Source organism: Rhinatrema bivittatum, chromosome 2 (genome assembly GCF_901001135.1).
Source record: "Rhinatrema bivittatum chromosome 2, aRhiBiv1.1, whole genome shotgun sequence".
In the NCBI taxonomy this organism is placed as follows: Eukaryota; Metazoa; Chordata; class Amphibia; order Gymnophiona; family Rhinatrematidae; genus Rhinatrema; species Rhinatrema bivittatum.
In genome coordinates, this window is record NC_042616.1 from 817,848,235 (window position 1) to 817,871,496 (window position 23,262).

The window sequence follows — 23,262 nt, forward strand, 5'->3', positions numbered from 1 at the left end:
TCTGAAAATGCTTTACTCTTTTCCAGGTGCCTAAGATTTATTTGTTGCTTTTGTATACTGTCATGCCATATTCAATCATAACTGTTTACAAAAACACAAAATAAAATCAATAAATCATAACATTAAATTTACAATAAATCTAAGTAAAAAAACAAATACATTACAGGAATTAAGATAATAAAAGTATGAGATAAACCATGAATGACATAAGGAATAAAAGAAATCGTGCCTCATTCTTCAGAAAAGTATTTATCTTCCTTGCCACACTATCATCAAATTAATCAGATCCCTCAAAAGCTTTTTTAAAAAGCTACATTTTTAGATTTTTTTTTTAAATCATAAAATCTGTTTGCAGCCTTAAATGGCCAGGTAAAGACTTCCATAATTTAGGACCTGCTACTGAAATGGCTCTCCCTCACCTCACTCGAGCGTGCAGGAGGCCTTTATTTGCCGATCTGTGTGGGGTGTACAGATCCTGGAAATCCGTCTGCTTCCTTCTCGGGGTGATATTCCTGCTAGCGAGGATCCCAGTAAGATGTCCCAAGTTCGTACCTTGCACCAGAGCTCCTGAGTAGGAGCTTCCCACTTTGGGATGCTTAGATTTTTGTCTATAATAAAAACGGTGTCTCCTTCAGCTCCAAGGTTGGGAAGGCATTTTCTGAATGGGTATTGGCTGAGCCTCTGCATCACAATTCCTAATTTACCAGAACTGTGACCCGTCCACTTTCAGTTTGTTGGATCCTGTGTGGCAGAGGCAGCAGATTTTCTGGAGAGGCTATTTTAGCCAATTTATCCTCTTTGTTTCATGGCGGAGCTGCAGAGCCATGGGGCGAGCTCTAAGCTTCTGGATGGTCTGCCATGGCTGTTATTCATGGTTCATTTACTTATATGCCACCTATGCGTAAAGCCCTAGGCTAACAATAAAACGTGCATAATATTCAGTGTATTAATTGGTTTCTATGTGGAAATCCTTTATTGTGTTAAAGACAATAAAAAATCCTTTAGATATCGCATGAAGCAGACCGCACAGGCAGAATACACTTATTTTGTGATGTGGCTGCACATTAAAGGCACTCCAGAGGTGGCAGGCAGCAAGGGAGCGCGTCCCTTCCTGGGACGTGAAAGGTGAAGCTACGAACCCCAGGAAAGGAACCACTTATCCCAAAACGTGTTACAATACAAACTTACACTGTTAGATACTGCAGTCACAAATATGATCCCATACAGCCCTCACCTCCCGCCCTCAGACAAGCTCAGCACCCGACTTAACACAAACACTAGATAAAGCAGCACCCGCAAACTGATCTCAATCTCCAGATCCATCCACAACAAGCGAGATCACTTACTAACCATCAAAGCTACTGCCACCCTATCTCTCACCGAAACTTGCTCACAAGATCCTGCCACCCAAGGCTGCGTCTTCTCACAGCCCACGAAGAAACAAGTGAGGTGGTGGCCCTGGGCTTAGACCACGCCTACGAATGGGTGATAAGGGAGATAGAAAGCTGGTTCCACTCTAAATGGGGAATCCTCTGCGATGGAATAAGCTCCGAGGATAGTCTGACGTTCATACTACAATACCCTTGGACCTCAATCCTGGAAGACTTCAGCATCCATGTGAACGACCCAGAACAAGACTCCACACGTGATTTTTTGAGTTTGACAGATACCGCAGGTCTGAAGCAAGCGCCAGCAGAAGGAGCGGAGGATCTTTGGATGTTACAGTGTTTAATTCGTTTGATACCTACCAAACAGTGAATCCGAACTCAAGCTGAACTAGTCTAGATTTCATACTCTTGCTCATGAAGTCATAGAGCGCACAATTTTTAAAACCGTTGTTGCTTGCAGGCCCATGGGTAGTTTGTGCTCGCGGGCCTGCAAACATTAAGTCAATGTTTTCCCCTTTGAAAATGTGGGATTAGTCAGTGCCACCGGTATTTCTGAGTTGAAGCTGTAAAGTTTGTGTGGATGTGTCAGAATAAAATCTGTGCATCGTCTATGCCTCACTCTTGTATGGTATAAGTAAAGGTACCCGTGCAGGTACTTTTACCTACCAAAGGGAAAGCAAATTTCACCAACTATGCAGAATTTAGTAACCTGGGCCGAATCACATGATAACTGTCCTCCCCATACCACTAGCTGGGCTAGTCTCACCAAGGTAATGGCGATACAGCACTCGACTGGGGAAAGACGCTTTCCTTCCGATATTCCTATCCAACATAAATCCAGCCTCCTGAGAGAATGGGGAGAAACCGTGTAAGTGCGTAGGACGCGCTGCAGCAGCCTGTGAGTGGATCGCTACGCGAGAAACTCAAGCCATGCGTCATCAGCGGGCTATGAACCAGGACACCAGGGTTCGAGTCCCACTGTGGCTCCTTGTGACCTTGGGCAAGTCACTTTACCCTCCATAGCCTCAGGTACAAACTTATGGGCTGATACAGTAAAGTCGCAGGAGAGCCGGCGAGCGCCCGCTCTCGACACGCGCACAGGCCAGTGTCCTGGGCGCGCGATTCAGTATCGGCCCGTATGCAAATTAGGGCCCGCGGTAAAAGGAGGCGCTAGGGACACTAGCGCTTCTTTTGACAGAAGCGGCAGCTGGCAGCAGGTTTGACAGCCGACGCTCAATTTTACCGGTGTCTGGTCTCGAATCCGCTGACAGCCACGGGTTCGGAAAACTGATGCAACATAATTGAGCGTCTGTCTTCCAACCCACGGGCAGATTTTTAATTTTTTTTTTTTTTTAAATTTTTGGGGCCTCCGACTTAATATCGTTTTTTCTGCTTTTCTCTACACTTTCCTGGTGCCGGCCAAAATTAACACTTGCCTTTGGCAGGCAATTTCTGAAAGTAAAATGTGCGGCTTTGGACGGATTGGACATACGAATTAACAATTAAATGGCTCAATAGTCCACTCCTAAGCAAAAGGGCCAAAAAGGAAGCCAAAAAAGCATAAAGAGAGAATAGTTGGAAAGCTATGAGCACAAGAACATCCTAATGGTGCAAGCAGACTTGGATATTGCTGCTATGGCTCGGTTTTCTCATGATTACAATACAGCCGTAACGGGCTTCGACGTATTGAAGAAGGATGGAGATGACAGAAAAGGGGGAGGAGTCAAGGAAAATATCCACTAATTGAGAAAAGGGCAAATACCTCTATAAACAATTCAGTCCAAAGTCAGTCACCTTTTCTTCATACTATTTTAGAGTTATTTAAATAAATTTATCATTTAAGAGCCAAATTAGAAATGTATCACAGGTGAGGCCTTTGCTTAACTATGAAGTCCTGTGGGTTTGGGGCTTCGATCCTGTGTGCAGTGGGTCCTGCAATGCATTCCACGGCAGACAGGGCGATTTATGGCCTGCGATGGGAGCCCAGCAGTAGAGTTTAAAACGTATACTACTCTGCAGAAAGCTATTTCTGAGGAAGACAACTGTCTGGCTCTGTTCCAAGGAGATCAGAAATCGCCTTAGATTCCTCCTAGGGAGGAGTTTCAACTCGCATGGACCAGGCTGAAAACAGGCCAGGAATAAGCTTCCTTTGCAATTGTGTTTAGGAAATGAGAAGGCAGCTTTTAGGAAGAAGTTAAAAACATGTCTTTTTTTGTTTGCCTGCACTGAACTGCTATGAAAACTGTAAAACACATTCTTACACCTATAACAAGTAAGAAATATGTTCACAGATCAACTAACACTCGCACAATGGTAGACGTTAGGGACTCAACTTCTAATTACCACATGTGAGTGGCAAACTCTGTAAGCTGTGTTTGTGACTCTCCAAAAAGTGGGGAAAGGAGGAAGCAGTGTGGGCTCTGCACATCTCATCTGCTCTGCTGGAACTGGACAGAGAGCTGGCCAAAGCCATCCAAAAGGATGGGAATGTTGCTTGTCGCTGATTTTAATCTGGATAGGAATGGGAGTATCCCTTCTGCAGAATCTACCAGAAACAGAGATGGGGAGAAGTACTCAAACAGAACCAGGATGGCAGATGCCATCTGAGTGCCAGGGCCTGCAGCGGTTACCACCCGAGCAGATTGCTGGGCAGACTGGACGGGCTGTTTGCTCTTCTTCTGCCGATACAGGGGCTAAGAGGGCAAGAAGTCACACCCAGATCAACACAGGGACTTTCCTAAAATGGGAATGTGCCTTGAAAAGGAACTAGAGGGCTGGGAGAAGATGGATTAAGTGGAAAACAGTGGCCCAAACTGAAAGGAGCTAAACAGCCACAAATCTTTATGTAAGAAAAGGAAATGAAACTCTACGTGGCTCTCCGAGGAGGTGGCCGACAATGCAAACAGCAGCACCAAAGCCTTGTAATAAGTCATGAAACTCTACGTGGCTCTCCGAGGAAGTGGCTGACAATGCAAAATGCAGCACCAAAGCCTTGTAAATAAGTCATGAAACTCTACATGGTTCTGTGAGGAGCACCAAAGCCTTGTAATAAGTCATGAAACTCTACGTGGTTCTGTGAGGAGCACCAAAGCCTTGTAATAAGTCATGAAACTCTACGTGGTTCTGTGAGGAGCACCAAAGCCTTGTAATAAGTCATGAAACTCTATGTGGTTCTCCGAGGAAGTGGCTGACAATGCAAAATGCAGCACCAAAGCCTTGTAAATAAGTCATGAAACTCTACATGGTTCTCCAAGGAGCACCAAAGCCTTGTAATAAGTCATGAAACTCTACGTGGTTCTGTGAGGAGCACCAAAGCCTTGTAATAAGTCATGAAACTCTACGTGGTTCTGTGAGGAGCACCAAAGCCTTGTAAATAAGTCATGAAACACAAGTCCTCAAATAATTACACTCAACAGCCAAAACCACTGCGGGGAAACACTATCATGGGAACTGTGTTATATTTTTTGTAGCAAATAAAAATCCTTAAATTTAATCTGACAAATTGTATCCAAACTCCCTTAGCTCTTTAGTAGGTCAGTTGGGCCTGCTCTTGAAATGCTGCCAGCGTCGGGTTGTCTGTTCAGCTCCTCACCTACTAAAGAGCTAAGGTTTTCTGCTGTTTTATGTTGCACTGATGTGATAATTTTATAAAATGTTGAATTGAATGGTGCTCATTTCTCTCTAAAGAGCCAAAAAAAGATGAGAGTCACCTGGTGCATGAGGTGAAGTCACTGGGGGAGTTAAAGACGAGGATAGTGAAGCTTTCACCAGATACTGAACGTGCAAGGGAAGCTTTAGCAGCACTGCTATGTTTAGCACCGGGTGCCTGGCATCTGTCTGTCTGTCTGGAATGGCAGCTTTTGGATCCCACCATTTGCTGTAAGCACTCAAAGCAATGCGCAGTCAAACTGGAGTTTATCAGTTTTCTCACTTCTTCCTACCCTGGAGATCTGTAATCTTTCCTTGTCATCAGAGCACAGACCCAAAATACCAGTACAATACTGCTGGTAACCCAGAGAAGAGTGGGCACGCTGAAAGGTCAGAGGATGGACCCTGCTCACCACCACCAGCAAGTGCCCAGAAAACATGGCAGTGGCCCAAGGAGACGCTTGACCAGCTTACATGGCAAAGTCCTGCAGCTTCAACTGGACAATGTCCTTGGGTCTTACAGTAACATAGTAATGAAGGCAGAAGAGACCAGACGGCCTATCCAGTCTGCCCAGCGAGATTCTTATGGTAGTAACTGCCGCTCCGTGCAGGTTACCCCCATGCCTTCTGCTAAGGGTAGTAACTGCTGCTCCATGCAGGTAACCCCATGCCTTCTGCTAAGGGTAGTAACTGCTGCTCCATGCAGGTTACCCCATGCCTTCTGCTAAGGGTAGTAACTGCTGCTCCATGCAGGTTACCCCCATGCCTTCTGCTAAGGGTAGTAACTGCTGCTCCATGCAGGTTACCCCATGCCTTCTGCTAAGGGTAGTAACTGCTGCTCCGTGCAGGTTACCCCCATGCCTTCTGCTAAGGGTAGTAACTGCTGCTCCGTGCAGGTTACCCCCATGTTTCTGTTAAGGGTAGTGACTGCCGCTCTGTGCAGGTTACCCCCATGTTTCTGTTAAGGGTAGTGACTGCCGCTCCGTGCAGTTATCCCCAAGCTTTATGATAAGAGTAGTAATATTTACAATCAAAGCCAAGCAACCATCAAACTTTGAAGTCTGGAGATGGTAGTGATTCTTTTAATAGCAGAAGGCTTATACAAGAATCCTTACCCTCTCCAGACTTTAAAAAGTGTTGTACCCTCTAATCCAAGAGACTTGACACTTCAGCAGTCCAGCGTGGAAAACGGCATCCGAAGTCTGCTGGGGCCTATACTAAACGCACTGCAGGTAGTGGACAACATACAAGGAGCTGCCAAAGTACTTGGGAGAGTTCAGCCAGAGAGCTGGGAGCCCTGGCTCTACGGGGAAGCACTTGTAGGAAGGGAGCTTCTATGCAAGGCAGTGCTGCCTTTCTGTGAATCACGTTTTATTCAGGGAATGGGTCATACATTACTTATCAAAATCAAAAAATTAGGGAAAAACACTAAGAACATAACATAAGAAGAACGTAAGAAATTGCCACTAGTTTCTTATTAAACAATAGACAAAAATAGCCAGAGTACATAAAATATTTTATTCAGTTAATAATCCGTGAATGTTATTCTCCAAAATATTTTCGCAAAAATGTGACATCCTCATAACTACTCAGTTTTATTTATTAATTTTGTTATATTTTCTGTTTTTGATTAATGTTTTTTTAGAATTTGAAGTAACATTCTTAACCAGTGGTGAGGTGTTTTCATCTTTATAAAAACACAGAAAATATAAGACAAAATTAGTAACTAAAAGAAAATAGAAAGGTGTCACATTTTTGCAAAAATATTTTGGAGACTAACCATTCCCGGATTATTAACTGAATAAAATATTTTATATACTCTGGCTATTTTTGGATATCAAACATTACTTATGCCAAGCTTGCCCAAAATCTGAGGCCACCTTCAACTTTGCTGCTTTCAATATGAGAAGACGAAGACGTAGTAGTATTAGTAGGTCAAGCCAGGACAGAGAACACAGAAGACCCAGAGGCCGCAGGGCTGGCCACGTCAGAGCCGAGGTGACTCAATGAGGAGGCTCTGAAGTACTGGCCAGGCTGGGTTAAGTAGGGCTGAAGCTTGGGCATTGTCTGGCCAGCGAGGAGGTAACTGCCAAGACAGTAAAGCAAGGCTTGCTGAGGACCCCTGGTGGAAGGAAGACTGCTTAGCAGGCAAAACCATGTCGTCCATCTTGTTTATCTATCGATTTTTATATACCATCGTTCGGGGTCACCATCACAACGGTTTACAAGTTAATAATTGGAGTAGGTATGTTTACATTTAGAAAAGATGAGAGTTCAGGTGGTTATGTTGTCTGAGGGATGTGGTCATGTTTATTTCCGGTTAGGTCGGTTGTGATGGGGCTGTTGTGTTGTTCCTGGATGTCTTTGTATGCCTTGGTGAACAGCCAGGTTTTTAGATCTTTCTTGAATTCTTTTAGGTTGGGTTGCATCCTTAGTTTGATCGGGAGTGTGTTCCAGATTTTGGGGCTGGCAAGAGAGAATGCTCTCTTGTATGTTACTGAGTTGAGCTGTGCGGATGGAGCCTTTGTTGTTTGATCTTAGGTTTCGTTGTGGGTTGTGAGGGCTGATGTTTAAGGATGCCCATTTTGCTTGCTCATTATGTGTTAGCTTGTGTGTGATGGTCAGAGTCTTGTATTCAATACGAAATTTTACTGGGAGCCAATGTAGTGCTATGAGGACCCGTGTTATATGATTTTTTTTTTCGTTCCAGGTTAAGATTCTGGCGGCTGTGTTTGAAGGATTTGTAGTGGACTGATGCACCAAATGGGTACAGCAGGAAGGTTCTCTGCTCCCAGCTTTCTTAGGTCTCGGGCCCAAGAATTCTTATTTAAAACGTCTGACTCTTCAATCCAATGTTCATGGCAAAGTACATAAAAACATTTATACTAAAAAAAACAAAACAAACCCAAACAGTATAACGATCGTTGTGTAAAGCAATATCCAAATTTCCTGCTACATCTAGAAGGCTCCAAAAAACAAATGATCATCCAGAATCACGGAAAGTCACTTCCAGGAGGCTGAATCCAGTTCTCACCTCCTGACTAGACAGGTTTTCAATAATTTCTTGAATGATCTGACATGTTCCCTACGTAGGTTGTCCAGTAAAGCATTCTGAACTTTCATTGAAGGACTGCCAGGGGCCAGTGCAGTTCCTAGGACCCTTCTGTGCCAATACCATCACGCTGAACTGAAGTCAAACTGAACTTGTCAAGTAATTTCAATTTTTTTGGCGTTTGAGGGTCCCAGGTGACATCTTTCATTAGGTATCAAGCTCCAAGTCCCTTTAATGGTTGGTTTTGGACATCTTCCAACTGCCTGTCAGATACCACATGAAACAGTTGGCTTTCTTCTCTGCCATACTGAGAAAAATAGATGCAATTAAATCAAAGGAAAAAGTGCCCCAAAAGGGGAGCAGACGCAGGCTACTGAATAGGCCTCACCAGAAAACACAGAAATTGTCACTCGAGGGTCCAAAAACCTTCTAAGGAGTCTAAAGGAAGAGAAAGGCTGGCTGAGGAGACCTGAATTGCAACAGAAACTTCCAGTGAGAGAGAAAGCAACAAGTCCAACACAAAAGAACTAAGGGGGCCCCCGGACAGCACCGGCAAGGTAGCTATCCCATGAACAAAGAAAAGCTTTCCATGCTCCATCACTCGTGCGACTGATTAACCCTGCTCGTGGATGGAGAAAACAAACAGTGTAGGAGAGTACAAGCTCTCAGAACTGTGTTAGCAAACACATCGGCTACTTCACACTGAAGCGCACACAAAAATGTGCGATAAGAAGCTGCAGGCACAGCAGCTTCACCGAAAACCAGCTCACGGACAACAGCCTAGCTCGAGCTTTCCTCTCCCAGAGGATCGAAGAATACGAGGACTGGAAGGAACCTCACTCACCCCGGGCAAATGTTAGTCAAACCTGGCTCTGATATCATTCAAAACGGAATCATCCTGAATGCGACTTGTAAAGGCCTGGACAGAAAGGAACCACAGGCAACAGTAAATCACAGTGTGAGAGTCAATAATGATTGGGGAAGCGGAGGAGGTAAAGAGAGTGACAGGATCCAAAACTCGTGGGAAGTGAGGGGTCAAGTCAGAGGTAAGCACAGAGGGTCCTTCCAGATAGTGAACTGAGGGGTGAAGCTAGAAATCAAGCAGTTGTATGGAACTGCAGAAGGAAGTTACATAATAACTGAGAAAAGGACTGGCCTTATCTGCCTTCTAGGACTCCCTGGGCAGATTTTCTGTCTGCTCATTACAGGGCCCACCAAATCATTGATTAGCTCAGCGGTTCTCAACCAGTGTGTCGCGTGCTCCTGGTCTCTCCTGCTGCTCTTTCTTCCCTGCTGCCGTTGCCGCCGGGCTATCAGCACGCTCAAGCCCAGTGGGAACGATAGCAGTGCTAAAAGAAACTGTGGCACCTGTGGCTGGCCTTTTCTTCTTCCCGCGCCTGCATCCCCCCCCCCCCGGACCAGGAAGTGATACGCGGTGCGCGGGAAGAAGAAAGAGCAGTGCCGCGTGATAAAGTAGCAGCGGCGCTGCAGCTTCGGCCCCCGAGCAATTGAAGCAGCCGGTAATCGAGAAAGGAGACAGCAGCGTGAGCCTCCCGCGGTCGATGGGATTCTTCCTTCTTGGCCTGCGGGGGCTGGAGGAGGAGGCTGCTGCAGCTACCATTTGGGCTGGGGGGGGGGGGAGAGAGGAAGTGAGTGAGAGAAAGAGAGAGAAGCAGCCAGCCTGCGTGTGATTGAGAGCATGTGTGTGATTGAGAGAAACTGGTCAGAGAGCTGATGTATGTGTATATGTGAGAGACAATGAAAGTGACTGCTCAAGGAGATGACTGATGTGTATGTGAGAGTGTGAGACAGTCAGGGATGTGACTGATGTGTGTGTGTGTGAGAAAGAGAAAAAGCATGGAAGTGAGAACTCTGGGTATGTGAGAAAGCATGGGAGTAAGAAGCCTGGTGTTGTGGGGGTGTATGTGAAAGAAAGCATGGGAGTGAGAAGCCTGATTATGTGAGAGAGCATGGGAGTGGGAAGCCTGTGTGTGTGTGCATGTATGAGAGAGAGACTGGTTGGTAAGGTGACGGTGTGACTGGTGTGTATGTGAATGTGAGAGAGAGAGAATGTGATTCAGGGAATGAGAAGCCTGTGCACGTGGAGAGCGAGCATGGAAATGAGAGAGAGACTGGTGTGTGTGTGTATGTGTGTGTGTGTAACAGAGAAAGTGATTATGGGAATGAGAAGCCTGTGCATGTGGAGAGAACAAGCATGGGAGTGAGAGACTGGTGAGTGAGTGTGTGTGTGTGTGTGAGACAGAGAAAGTGATTATGAGAGTAAGAAGCCCATATATGTAAGTGGAACACGGGAGTGGGAAGCCTGTGTGTATGGCATGAGAGAAACTGTTCAGGAAGGTGACTGGTGTGTGTGTGCCAAAGACTGTTTGGGAGATGTTGGTGTGTGAGAGACAGAAACTGGTCATGTGGGCATGACTGGTATGGTGTGTGTATGAGAGACATGGGCACTAAGGAAGAGGACCATAAGTATAGAGCTTAGCTTCTACTGCTGCTTCTGGTGTGTGCCACGGCCTGCATGGAAGGGGAGTAGGAGAGCTGCTGGAGGGGGTAAGTAAAGGTGGCTTTTTAAGTTTATTTTTCTTGATTGACTGCCATTTTAATTATTATGTGATGTGTCTGCTTTTTTTGAAATATTTTATTGGTGTTTGGAGAATTTTTAATAGTTTTTAATTGTTGGATGTTATTCTGTTCATAGCTGTTTTGAAACATTTATTCTGCTTATTAGTATAGTTTTACAATTATTTCTGTGTGGGGATCTATAGCTGCTTGCTAGTTCTGTTTTCCTAATAAGAGGTGTATTGGTTTTTAGGGCCTGATTTAATATTTGTAGTGTTGCCTTTTCATAGATAGGGTTGCTCCTGTTTGAGTGTATTCCATAATACAGGTGTAACTGTGTGCAGATTAGTTTATGTGCATTACTACAGATCCTGGGAGTATGTTAGGTCGGTTCTGTGTGTTACCGAGATGAGATATTTTACTAGCATGTAAGCGTTTGTATCAGTCTTATTTGTTGTGTTTTCTCAGAGGACATGCATTGGTGGTAAACTGCTGTCTTTTCATAAGTAGGGCTATTGAGCCTGGAAGTAGAAGGAGTTTGAGTTGCTGTTACTGAGATGACACTAGAACCAGAATATCTTTTTTGTAGGGCGAGTTGTATGGGGAATCATAATTCTACTTTACATCCATTATTGTGGGTCAGGGGGGTTTCCGTGGATGCAAACTGTACTTTTACATCTAGCCCCGTGACGATCATGGGTCAGTGTGCCATGCATGTGAGAACCATCTGTCAGGTGTGTCCCGACAGAAAAAAGGTTGAGAACCACTGTTCTCAGGGGAAAGCAATCTGTTCAAGCTCGGCAAATCCAGGATACGCTGCTGGGGATAAAGAAGTGCTAGAAGCAGGAGCCTGTGCCATGTGCCAAAGGAGGGATAAGTTCAACACTCCTCTGAGGAAGACTGAAGAAGGCTGTAAGAATTGCCCCACTTATCAGAGCCCAAACTTGTTCCAGCAGGAAGGCAGGACCCTTCCCCCTAGTGGGAGACAGTCCTCAGGGATGTAGTTCTGGTCGCATCTCGCTGGATATCGGCTGCTGCGGCAGGAGGGGCTGGAGGTCATTAAAAAGGAGGAGAAGACGACATATCTGGCTGGACAGGCTGGTCTCCCACTGCTGCAGACAGTGACTAAGTGAACCGATGCTGCTTGATCAGGGTCACTGTTTCATCACCTGACCCCCAAATAAACTCTCAGCTAAAGATGGAACATCCACTGAGCGCCACTTCCGAAAATCTGTTCAGCATGGATTTCACTAAAACAATCAAATTAACAAAATATAATAAAATCAATACACAATCAATAAAACTAGGATTCAAACTTTGATAAATATTAGAACTTTACATCCTTACATGAACAGTCAAGACTAAAATACAAAAGGACAAATACAAGACTGAGTCAATCTACCTCACCAGATGCATCTTTAAACACTGCCTTCAAAGCGCCTTCCTGAAGATCTTTAAGTAACAAGGCGAGGTGCTTCCCACACTGCATGCCAGAGCCTTTCAAGTCATGCACTCATTGAAATACTGCATATAAATAGCAGGAGAGCCACAATCCTGATGCTAAGCACACAGCCTGGAAGACCTTTTTCTCAATATGTTTGGATCCTTCCTGACAGGCATGTAGGATGCTCTCACGAGCGCTTCACCTACTTCCATGCCAACTCTACCAGCACACAGAATGGCGTGGCAGCAGGACAATTCTGAGTACTGGGTGACCTAAACTCTGTATTAGAAGGCATGGCATGGGAGCCTGCCATGTCGTCCTAGTGATATAATAATGATGCAAAGACCAAATGGGCCATCCAGTCTGCCCAGCAAGTTTCTTGTGGTAGCAACTGCCGCTCCGTGCAGGTTACCCCCAAGCCGGATGTTAAGGGTAGCAACTGCCGCTCCGTGCAGGTTACCCCCAAGCCGGATGTTAAGGGTAGCAACTGCCGCTCCGTGCAGGTTACCCCCAAGCCGGATGTTAAGGGTAGCAACTGCCGCTCCGTGCAGGTTACCCTCAAGCCGGATGTTAAGGGTAGTAATACTTACAATAAAATAACAAGCAACTGTCAAACCCATTATAAAATTACTGCTAGCAACATTTTTACAAGATGAGCAGTCTTCTTGATAATTCTGACAATGCTGCTTGAATGTGCTTTGCTTTTGGACTTGGATATAGAAGCAGTCCTGTGCTTTTCCCTAATGTACCAGTACCACGGACCGTAAAAGTTGGGACCTAGCATTGCCGTCTGAATCCAGTTCCCCTTATTTCCACCCTGTACAAGAAAAGAGCGATGTTGCAGTTGCACCAAAAGCATGAAAACTAATTGGTTAAATGTAGTAATCCACATCACTTTTAAGGGTAGTAACTACTGCACCATGCACCGTTTTTCTACAATTTCTACAGTCCCCTGCTGAAATCCAAGTAAATCACATCAGGCCCTCTTCCTTGTTCCAATTCTCTATTCACCCAATCAAAAAAAAATCAGATTTGTCTGACAGGATCTTCCCCTGGTGAATCCATGCTGCCTCTGGTCCAGCAATTCTCCCGACTGTAGATAGTTCACTATTCTTTCTTTCAACAGTGACTCCATTACTTTTCCCACCACCGAGGTGAGGCTATCTGGCCTGTAGTTTCCAGCCTCCTCTCTGCTCCCACTCTTGTGAAGCGGGATCACCACCGCTCTTCTCCAATCACTCGGCACCACTCCCGTTTCTAGGGATCTATTGAACAGGTCACACAGCGGAGCCACCAGCTCATCTCTGAGCTCCCTCAGTATCCTGGGATGAACCTCATCAGGCCCCATGGCTTTGTCCACTTTCCAGGGATCTATTGAACAGGTCACACAGCGGAGCCACCAGCTCATCTCTGAGCTCCCTCAGTATCCTGGGATGAACCTCATCAGGCCCCATGGCTTTGTCCACTTTCCAGAGATCTATTGAACAGGTCACACAGCGGAGCCGCCAGCTCATCTCTGAGCTCCCTCAGTATCCTGGGATGAACCTCATCAGGCCCCATGGCTTTGTCCACTTTCCAGGGATCTATTGAACAGGTCACACAGCGGAGCCGCCAGCTCATCTCTGAGCTCCCTCAGTATCCTGGGATGAACCTCATCAGGCCCCATGGCTTTGTCCACTTTCCAGGGATCTATTGAACAGGGCACACAGCGGAGCCGCCCGCTCATCTCTGAGCTCCCTCAGTATCCTGGGATGAACCTCATCAGGCCCCATGGCTTTGTCCACTTTCCAGGGATCTATTGAACAGGTCACACAGCGGAGCCGCCAGCTCATCTCTGAGCTCCCTCAGTATCCTGGGATGAACCTCATCAGGCCCCATGGCTTTGTCCACTTTCCAGGGATCTATTGAACAGGTCACACAGCGGAGCCGCCAGCTCATCTCTGAGCTCCCTCAGTATCCTGGGATGAACCTCATCAGGCCCCATGGCTTTGTCCACTTTCCAGGGATCTATTGAACAGGTCACACAGTGGAGCCGCCAGCACATCTCTGAGCTCCCTCAGTATCCTGGGATGAACCTCATCAGGCCCCATGGCTTTGTCCACTTTCCAGGGATCTATTGAACAGGTCACACAGCGGAGCCCCCAGTTCATCTCTGAGCTCCCTCAGTATCCTGGGATGAACCTCATCAGGCCCCATGGCTTTGTCCACTTTCAGTTTCCCAGTTCTTCCCATACATTTTCTACTGTAAATGGAGTTACATCTACTCCACTCCCCTCCAGTTTCTTGTTAACTAGCGAGGGTCCTTCTCCAGGGTCCTCCTTAGTGAACACAGAACTGAAGTATTCATTTAATATTTCTGCCATTTCTTCGTCTGTCTCCTCACATTGATCCTTTCCACCTTTCAGTCTCACTATACCACTTTGGACCTTTCTCTGATGTATCTGAAAAATGTTTTGTCTCGCGTTAACTATTTGGCAATCCTTTCATCCAACATTTTGCCATGTTCAGTTTCACCAGGTATTCTTCCCTGTGCTCCTCTTTTTGGGATCCTTTATTCTTCTTGAACACTGGTTTTTTGCTTTTATTTTTTTCGGCCACCTCCTTTGAGAACCAGATTGGTTTCTTTTTCCTCTTACTCATCTTTACTTTTCTAACATATAGAACTGTTGCCTTTGTAACAGCTCCTGTTAACTTTGCCCACTCTTACACCTCTCCCAGTCTTCTAGTTCTGCCTCCAGGTACATCCCCCCCCCCCCTTTCAGACAAAGTCTGTATTTTTGAAATTCAAAACTTATCTTATTTGTGATATCAAACCATGCAGTCTGGTCACTGGTGCTGAGGTGGGCACCTTCCTGGACATCAGAGCCATTATCCCTGTTAGTGAGCACTAAGTCGAGTATAGCTCCCTCCCTCTCTCGTGGGCTCCATTACCATTCATGTGAGCTGAGCCCCTTGCAGGGCATCCACTATCTCTCTACTTCTGGTAGATTCGCAGAAGGGATTCTCCAGTCTACATCCGACAAATTAAAATCTCCAATGAGCAACACTTCTCCCTTCTCTTACACCTTTTAGATGTCTTCGACCAGCTCTTCTGTCTGAATCGGAGGCCTGTAGACCACACCCATGTAAATGGAAGCACCATCTCCTTTTTATGGGCAGCCCATAATGCTTCTTCCTTACTCCACCTCCCTTGCAGTTCAGTTGCTTGGATATTATTTTTTTACATAAAGTGCCGCTCCTCCCCCTTAATAAGCTATAGCCCGGGATGGCCGTATCTCAACCATGAGTCTCACTGAACCATGTTAACAGTTGAAAGTATTAGTGAACAAAATTTCCTTGACATGCACTTACTGTGAATTTATCTAATCCACTGAAAGTTAGGAGTTTTCCTTACTTTTACAAAACTACTAAAGCAGTCTCAATTCCACACTTTTTTCTTAAGTTAAATCTGTCCCCTCAAAAAACCAAAGGCACACAATGGAGAAATTATTTACCTGATAATTTCGTTTTCCTTAGTGTAGACAGATGGGCTCAGGAGCAGTGGGTTTATACTCCCCCTGCCAGCAGATGGAGACAGAGCAAGCTGACGTCACAGTATACATAACCCTGCAGTGACCCCAGCCTGCCGGTATTCTCTTCAAAAGCAACTGTGGACAGACTGGCAAAAACCTTAAAAACAGGTAACCAGAACTGTACTCCACCAACAAGAAACACTGAACTCACGTAAGAATCTAGGTACCCCAAGCTATGGACTGGATGAACACTTACCAGTAATCCCTTGGGATCCAGGTCTAGGAATGGAAGGCCACGGCGATCCTCAATCAGCTGAAACGCCTCAGCTGACAGCCACTCTCCTGGGTCCAGCCTCTCCATGCTGAGAAAGGCCACTCTTACATTGTCTTTTCTTGCAAAGTGAGAGGCCGAGATCACCTGCAGACTACCTTCCCCCCAATTCCATCAGCTGGTCTATTTCCTGCGACACTTGCTGGCTCTTGGTTCCTCCTTGGCGACTCATATAGATCACCGTCATGTTGTCAGACATCACAAACTGCTTGATTCTGCAGCCTGTGGCTGAAACTGCAAGCACGCCAGTCGTACCGCCCGGGCCTCCAGGTGACTGTTCCAGTGAGACTCTTCGGCATTCCAGCACCCCTAGGCCATTAACTCCAGACAGTCAGCCCCCCAACTGTGGAGATTCACATCTGTCATGAGTACCAACCAGGCCGGAGAGGACAAAGGAACTCCTTTTCTCAGATGATCCTCCTGCAACCACCACTGGAGGCGGGAGCAAATTTGCATTGGAAAATGGAGTCAAGCCACATAATCCTGAGACTGTGGGTTGCAACAAGATAGCAGAGCTCTAAAAGAGGACGCATATGTGCCCTTGCCCACGCCACCACTTTCAGGATAGCTGCCAGAGTATCTGTAGGTAAGACCACACCGTCGGGCATATAGTGTTCATCAACTGACACACATGAGACATCAATCTCTGGCTCCGAACTTCTGGTAGGAAAATTCTGTCCTGTCCCATTGTCAAACTGGACCCCCAGATACTCCAACTGGGATGGTTGAAAATTGCTCTTGGTCAGATTCACCATCCAACCAAGCTCCTGCAATAAGGAGATCAGCTTGCGGGTCACCAGGCGGCTCTCTTCCTGAGACTTGGCTCGAATCAGCCAGTCGTCCAAATATGGATGCAGCAGGATTCCTTCTTTTCGCAAGGCCACCACTACCAAAATGTCTGGGAGCGATGGTGAGACCAAAGGGCAGCACCCAAAACGGATAATGGCGCCCCCAACTCCGCATTGCGTAGAAAGCATTGGTGTTCCAATCGGATGGGAAAATGAAGGTAAGCCTCTGACAGATCCAAGGTCAGAAATTCCCAACTGCACTGCTGTTATTACAGAGCGTAAGGTTTCCATTCGAAAATGAGTCACCTTCAAGTGACGGCTGACCCTCTTGAGCCCCAAGATGGGACAAAATGAGCCCTCCTCCTTGGGCACAACAAAATTAATGGAATATCGCCCCAAACTGAGTACAGAGACAGTCTCCGGCAGCAGGGGGGAGAGGGCATCTGCCATCATCGCCGCACTTGGCCTCCTGTACCCACTGCCTTTCAGCTGAACTAGCAGCTACGTCCACGACAGTAAACCCAGCTACCAGACTAAGACAACGCTGAAGGTCCACGGAAATTGCCTCAGGAATTCTCAACTGGGACAGGGAGAGTGAGGCTCTCTTTTCCTGAATTTAGAATTTCAAATTTCTACTTGCAAAAAGCTCAAAGCAATCCCCATAGGGAGATGCACGTCCACATCTACTGGAGACGGAGAATACTGACAGGATGGGGTCACTGCAGGTTATGTATAGTGTGTCATCAGCTTGCTCTGTCCCCATCTGCTGGCAGGGGAGCATAAACCCATTGGTCCTGAGTCCATCTGTCTACACGTTAGGAAATAATGCAATCACAGACAACTCTTTTCTCTAAGATAATTTAAACAGCAAAAAGTTTACGAAGCTCAGATTTTGGAAGTCTTCGGAATGCCGGAATATCTGGAGACACCATGTGTCATCTGCCATTTGCATGCTCAGTCTCCCAATCTCCTCTTGCAATTTCTCACAATCCTCTTGTGATTAACAACTTTGAATAAATCTGTGTCATCTGCAAATCTTGTCAGCTCACTCACTCATTTCTAGGTTGTTTATAAATAAATTAAAAAGCAGTGGCGCCAGAACAGATCCCTGGGGCTCTCCACTATTCACCTTTCTCCATTGAAAACATTTACAATTTAGCCTTGCTCTCTGTTTTAAGCAGTTCCCAATCCAAAAGAAGGACATTGCTGCCTATCCTTTTTAATTTCCTAAGACATCTCTCATGAGGGACTTTGTCAACTGCTTTCTGGAAATCCAAATACACCTTTATCCAGATGTTTATAGCTTACAAAAAATCCAGCAGATTGGTGAGGTAAGACTTCCTTTGGCTAAATCTCATTAAATGATTTATTGTTTATGATACTTTCTATCATATTGCCTGAGGTCCCCAACAGTGACACTGTGGCCTTGCCATAAATCCTGTTCTTCACACAAACTACTCACCAACATGACCACACACCAGTTCAGGATCCCCCTGTAGTTACTGAAGCCACTGGCCGAGCTAAGCAAAGATTCCTGCAACTTGTGGCACCTGCAGAGAAAGGAAAGAGAGTCAGTGTAAGAGCAGTGCTCTAGCAGGGACTGTTCAAACACTACTGCACGCCTTGTGCAGGACACAGCTACTCTCGCATGGCCCTGGTACACCTAGCTGAAGTGCGCTCTATGCAACTTGTAGCACCTGCAGAGAAAGTAGAAAGAGTCAGTGTAAGAGCAGTGCTCTAGCAGGGACTGTGCGAACACTACAGCACCCCTTGTGCAGGACACAGCTACTCTCACATGCCCTGGTACACCTAGCTGAAGTGCGCTCTATGCAACTTGTAGCACCTGCAGAGAAAGGAAAAAGAGTCAGTGTAAGAGCAGTGCTCTAGCAGGGACTGTGCGAACACTACTGCACGCCTTGTGCAGGACACAGCTACTCTCACATGCCCTGGTACACCTAGCTGAAGTGCGCTCTATGCAACTTGTGGCACCTGCAGAGAAAGTAGAAAGGGTCAGTGTAAGAGCAGTGCTCTAGCAGGGACTGTGCGAACACTACTGCACGCCTTGTGCAGGACACAGTGACTCACATGGCCCTGGTACACCTAGCTGAAGTGCGCTCTATGCAACTTGTGGCACCTGCAGAGAAAGTAGAAAGAGTCAGTGTAAGAGCAGTGCTCTAGCAGGGACTGTGCGAACACTACTGCACGCCTTGTGCAGGACACAGTGACTCACATGGCCCTGGTACACCTAGCTGAAGTGCGCTCTATGCAACTTGTAGCACCTGCAGAGAAAGGAAAAAGAGTCAGTGTAAGAGCAGTGCTCTAGCAGGGACTGTGCGAACACTACTGCACGCCTTGTGCAGGACACAGCTACTCTCACATGCCCTGGTACACCTAGCTGAAGTGCGCTCTATGCAACTTGTGGCACCTGCAGAGAAAGTAGAAAGTCAGTGTAAGAGCAGTGCTCTAGCAGGGACTGTTCAAACACTACTGCACGCCTTGTGCAGGACACAGCGACTCTCACATGGCCCTGGTACACCTAGCTGAAGTGCGCTCTATGCAACTTGTGGCACCTGCAGAGACCTGCTCTCCAGGTGATGTATTGTCCTCTCGCACAGAGGACAAATCTCCAAGGGCTACTGCCCAGGAGGGAATGGTTAGGCCGGCCATCATAGGAAACTTACAGATAAACAAAAACCCTGACTAGGAGCCCTACGGGAATGGACCAAGAAGGACCCAGCATCGAACGGAGGTGAAAAAAATCTGCAAAAAACAGAGGTTTTCCCAAAGTAAGCCTAAAAAGCCAAAGAGTGCTTACCAACTGCGATGCTGCAGCTCCGCTGGGAAAAAAAGGAATGAAGCGGGACCCCCACATGGATGCATGGTATAGGGCACGCCCAATGTGGTAAATCAAGGTTCTAGAAACTTTCACATAAGTTTTCCGTGTCCGGGGTCCATCTGATGATGTCACCCATGTGTTAGGACTAGAATCCTGCTTGTCCTCTGAGAATCTCTTTAATCTTTCCTCATAGGGGAGCCGTTCCATCCCCTTTATCATTTTGGTTGCCCTTCTCTGTTCCACCAACAGTTCAATAGCAAATTTATGACAGTATGTATCAAAAGCTGCAAACATATCAAGCAATACCAAAATAGTTAAATCTCCTCCATCCATTTTACAAAGAAGAGATCAGATAGCTGCTATAGCCCATTCCTAAATACACATAGAATATTTCCTGCTCTTCCAGAAAGTCTGGTGATTGATGTAGCACACATTTTTCTACTATTTTTGCCAATAAGGGCAATTTTGAAATGAGTCAATAATTGGCTAAGTTAATGACATAAGAAGGGATTTTTTTACGACAGGAAAAATCACTTGCATTTTCAATGAAGTTGGAACCAAATGTTCTGTTAGGGAAGCATTCACAATGTTAATTATAGAGAGTCAAGCATTGCTTTGTCAAAGAACTACGCTCTCTCCCAGGAAGTCCCGCAAGGTTCCTCACTATCCTCCACCCTATTCAATATCTATCTCACCTCCCTATGCCTACTCTTATCAGATCTCGGCCTCGAATTCTACGTTTATGCTGATGATGTGCAAATCATCATACCCATTCAAGGCTCACTATCTAATGCCCTTGAATTCTGGGGAAATTGCCTAGTAGCCATCAACACCCTAGTCACAAACCTCCATCTGGCTCTAAAACACATCCAAAACTGAACTGCTCCTCATCTCTCAGCATCTTACTATTAAACCCTCCATACAAAACTCTCCATTCACAGCACTATGCCAGAAACCTTGGGGTTCAGATTGACCAGCAATTGAACCTAAAAAAAAACACATCAACTCAATCCTCAAGGAGGGTTTCTTCAAACTTAATGTCATGAAAAAACTGAAGCCTATACTTCATGCCAACGACTTCCGTACAGTCATTCAGGCCACACTCTCATCCAAAATGGATTATTGTAACTCCCTCTTCCTTGGATTACCTTACTCCTCCATAAAACTCTCCAAATGCTGCAGAATGCAGTAGCCAGAACTATCTCCAATGCACGTAAATACGACCACATCACCCCCATCTTGAAAGACCTTCATTGGCTTCCCGTCCCATCCTGTATCCTCTATAAAACCCTTACCATTATTCACAAAGCCATTTATACTCATAACTCCAATTGGCTTGATGACCCAGTCCGTCTTACATGCCCTAATCGGCCCACCAGAAACTCCAAAGCAGCGACCCTCCATGTTCCATCCCTAAAAACGGCACACCTCACATCCACGAGAAAGAGAGCCCTTTCTATTGCTGGACCCACGCATTAGAACTCTCTACCGACCAACCTCAGACTAGAATCTTGCACTGCAAAATTCAGATGCCTATTAAAGACGTGGCTGTTCAAACAAGCCTTCCCCCAAAACCCTTAGCAGACCCTGCCTAATCGCCTCCTCGTGTTTACTCCAGTAACTCCCCTATCCTGTACATAGTTATGTTAGCACTGTACATAGTTATTTTAGCATTGCACTTGCATGTGCTTTACCTGTACCTCAAGTTCGCCCGTTGTGATTTTGCCCTCTCTTTGGTTTAATGTATCCTCTCCCCACTACCTGTTTTTTGTAATTTCCATTCTTTAGTTTTGCTGTAAACAGATATGATGTATCCACGAATATCGGTATAAAAGACTCTTTAAATAAACAAACTTTGAGAAAGCAATGCTTTTTTATATCTGGTTTCATAGGACCAGGCATATGCTCATGAAGAGCTACCAAGGCTGCTTCTAGAAGTAGACACCCAGGAACAAGAGCGACTCCTGGAATAGGGGGCAGTGTCCTACTGCATACTGTGAACTGCTTAAAAGATAGAAAACAGAGAGTAGGCCTAAATGGTCAATTTTCCAAATGGAGAGAGGTGAATAGTGGAGTACCTCAGGGATCTGTTCTGGGACCAATGCTTTTTAACATCTTCCTAAATGACCTAGAGATGGGAAAAACAGTGAGATGATATTCAGAATTGTTAAATCATAAGAGAATGGTGAGAGGACCTTGCAGAACTGGGAGACTGGGCATGCAAATGCCAAATGAAGTTTAATGTGGACAAGTACAGAGTGATGCACTTAGGGAAGAGTAACCCAAATAAGGAGTCACCACTCAGGAAAGGATCCAGGCATCATTGTGGGTGATATGTTGAAATCCTCTGCTCGATATGTGGTAGCAGCCAAGAAAGGAAAGGAATGGAGAATAAAACTATTATAATGCCTCTGTATCCCTCCATGGTGCGACCACACCTTGAGTATTGCATGCAATTCTGGTCACCACATCCCAAAAAAGATATAGCAGAATTAGTACAGGTACAGAGAAGGGTGATCAAAATGATAAAGGGGATGGAACAGCTCCCCTATGAGGAAAGGCTAAAGAGGTTAGAGCTGCTCAGTTTGGGAAAAAGAGATGATTGAGTGGAGATATGACAGATCTATTATAGCATGAGAGGGCTGGAATGGGTAAACACGAACTGGTTGTTTACTCTCAAAAAGTATAAAGACTAGAGGACATTCAATGAAGTTACTAGGTGATATATTTAAGACAAATAGAAGAAAATAGTCTTTTATTCAGTGCATAATTAAACTCTGGAATTCACTGGAGGATGTGGTGAAAGATGTTAGTTTAACTGGATATAAAAAAAGGTTTATACAAGTTACTGGAAGAAAAGTCTATAAACCATTCTTAAGGTGGACGTGAGGAAATTCCCTCTAATCCCTGGGATAAGCAGCACGGTATCTATGGACCATTTGGGATCCTGCCAGATGCTTGTGACCTGGATTAGCCACTATTGGGGGCGGGATACTGGGATTGATTGACCATTGGTCTGACCCAATAATGGCAAATCTTATTTTCTTCAAGATATAGTTAAAGCTTTTAATGATCCAAAAAAGACAGGGAGCAAATGATGTCGTCAGTGATTTTATCAACAACAGTGCAATCACTTCTGATGTAGACTCTATGCAATGAATACCAGAGGGGCTCAACAATGATCTCCTTTCTAGGGTTTCCGCAGATGGCATGGCACTGATTGGAAAGGTGGCCCGCAGCCGTTCAGTCTTCGTACAGAAATAATCTGCTACTGCTTCGCAATGAAGCAGGCACAACTCTCTCCAATGTGAGTTTCGGAAACAGTTGCTTGGTAATTTGAAACAGCACCCGCAGATGGTTCATGGACTTCTGGACTAACAGCAATAAAGGATTTCTTTGCTAACTTAAACATCGTGCATGAAGCTCGAGCATTTCTATAAACTTCTTGACTGCTTCCACCTTGATACCTGTACTAAGGGCATTCTGCATACCTGCGTTTTCTCTTGTGAACCATAGGAGACCGTTTCTGCACCACTGCACACTTGTAGGCTCAGCTGTGATACAGAGGTTTCAACATCTGTACAAGCCAATGGAGAACAGATTCATTCGTAGTAAGACTAGTTCTACTGTGTCAGTAATCACTAGCAGACTGCACCATTAAGTAATCAGACCACAGTTCTTCTTGA

At 45.6% G+C, this 23,262-nt stretch overlaps 1 protein-coding gene across 1 annotated transcript in view; it reads right to left on the reverse strand.

Annotated features, from left to right (window-relative positions):
• DGAT1 (diacylglycerol O-acyltransferase 1) overlaps positions 1-23,262 on the reverse strand; it is a 158,186-nt gene that overhangs the window by 103,091 nt on the left and 31,833 nt on the right. The window contains exon 2 of the mRNA XM_029592288.1: positions 18,203-18,290. Coding sequence (XP_029448148.1) covers positions 18,203-18,290 — 88 coding nt within the window. The remainder of the gene's footprint in view (positions 1-18,202; positions 18,291-23,262) is intronic.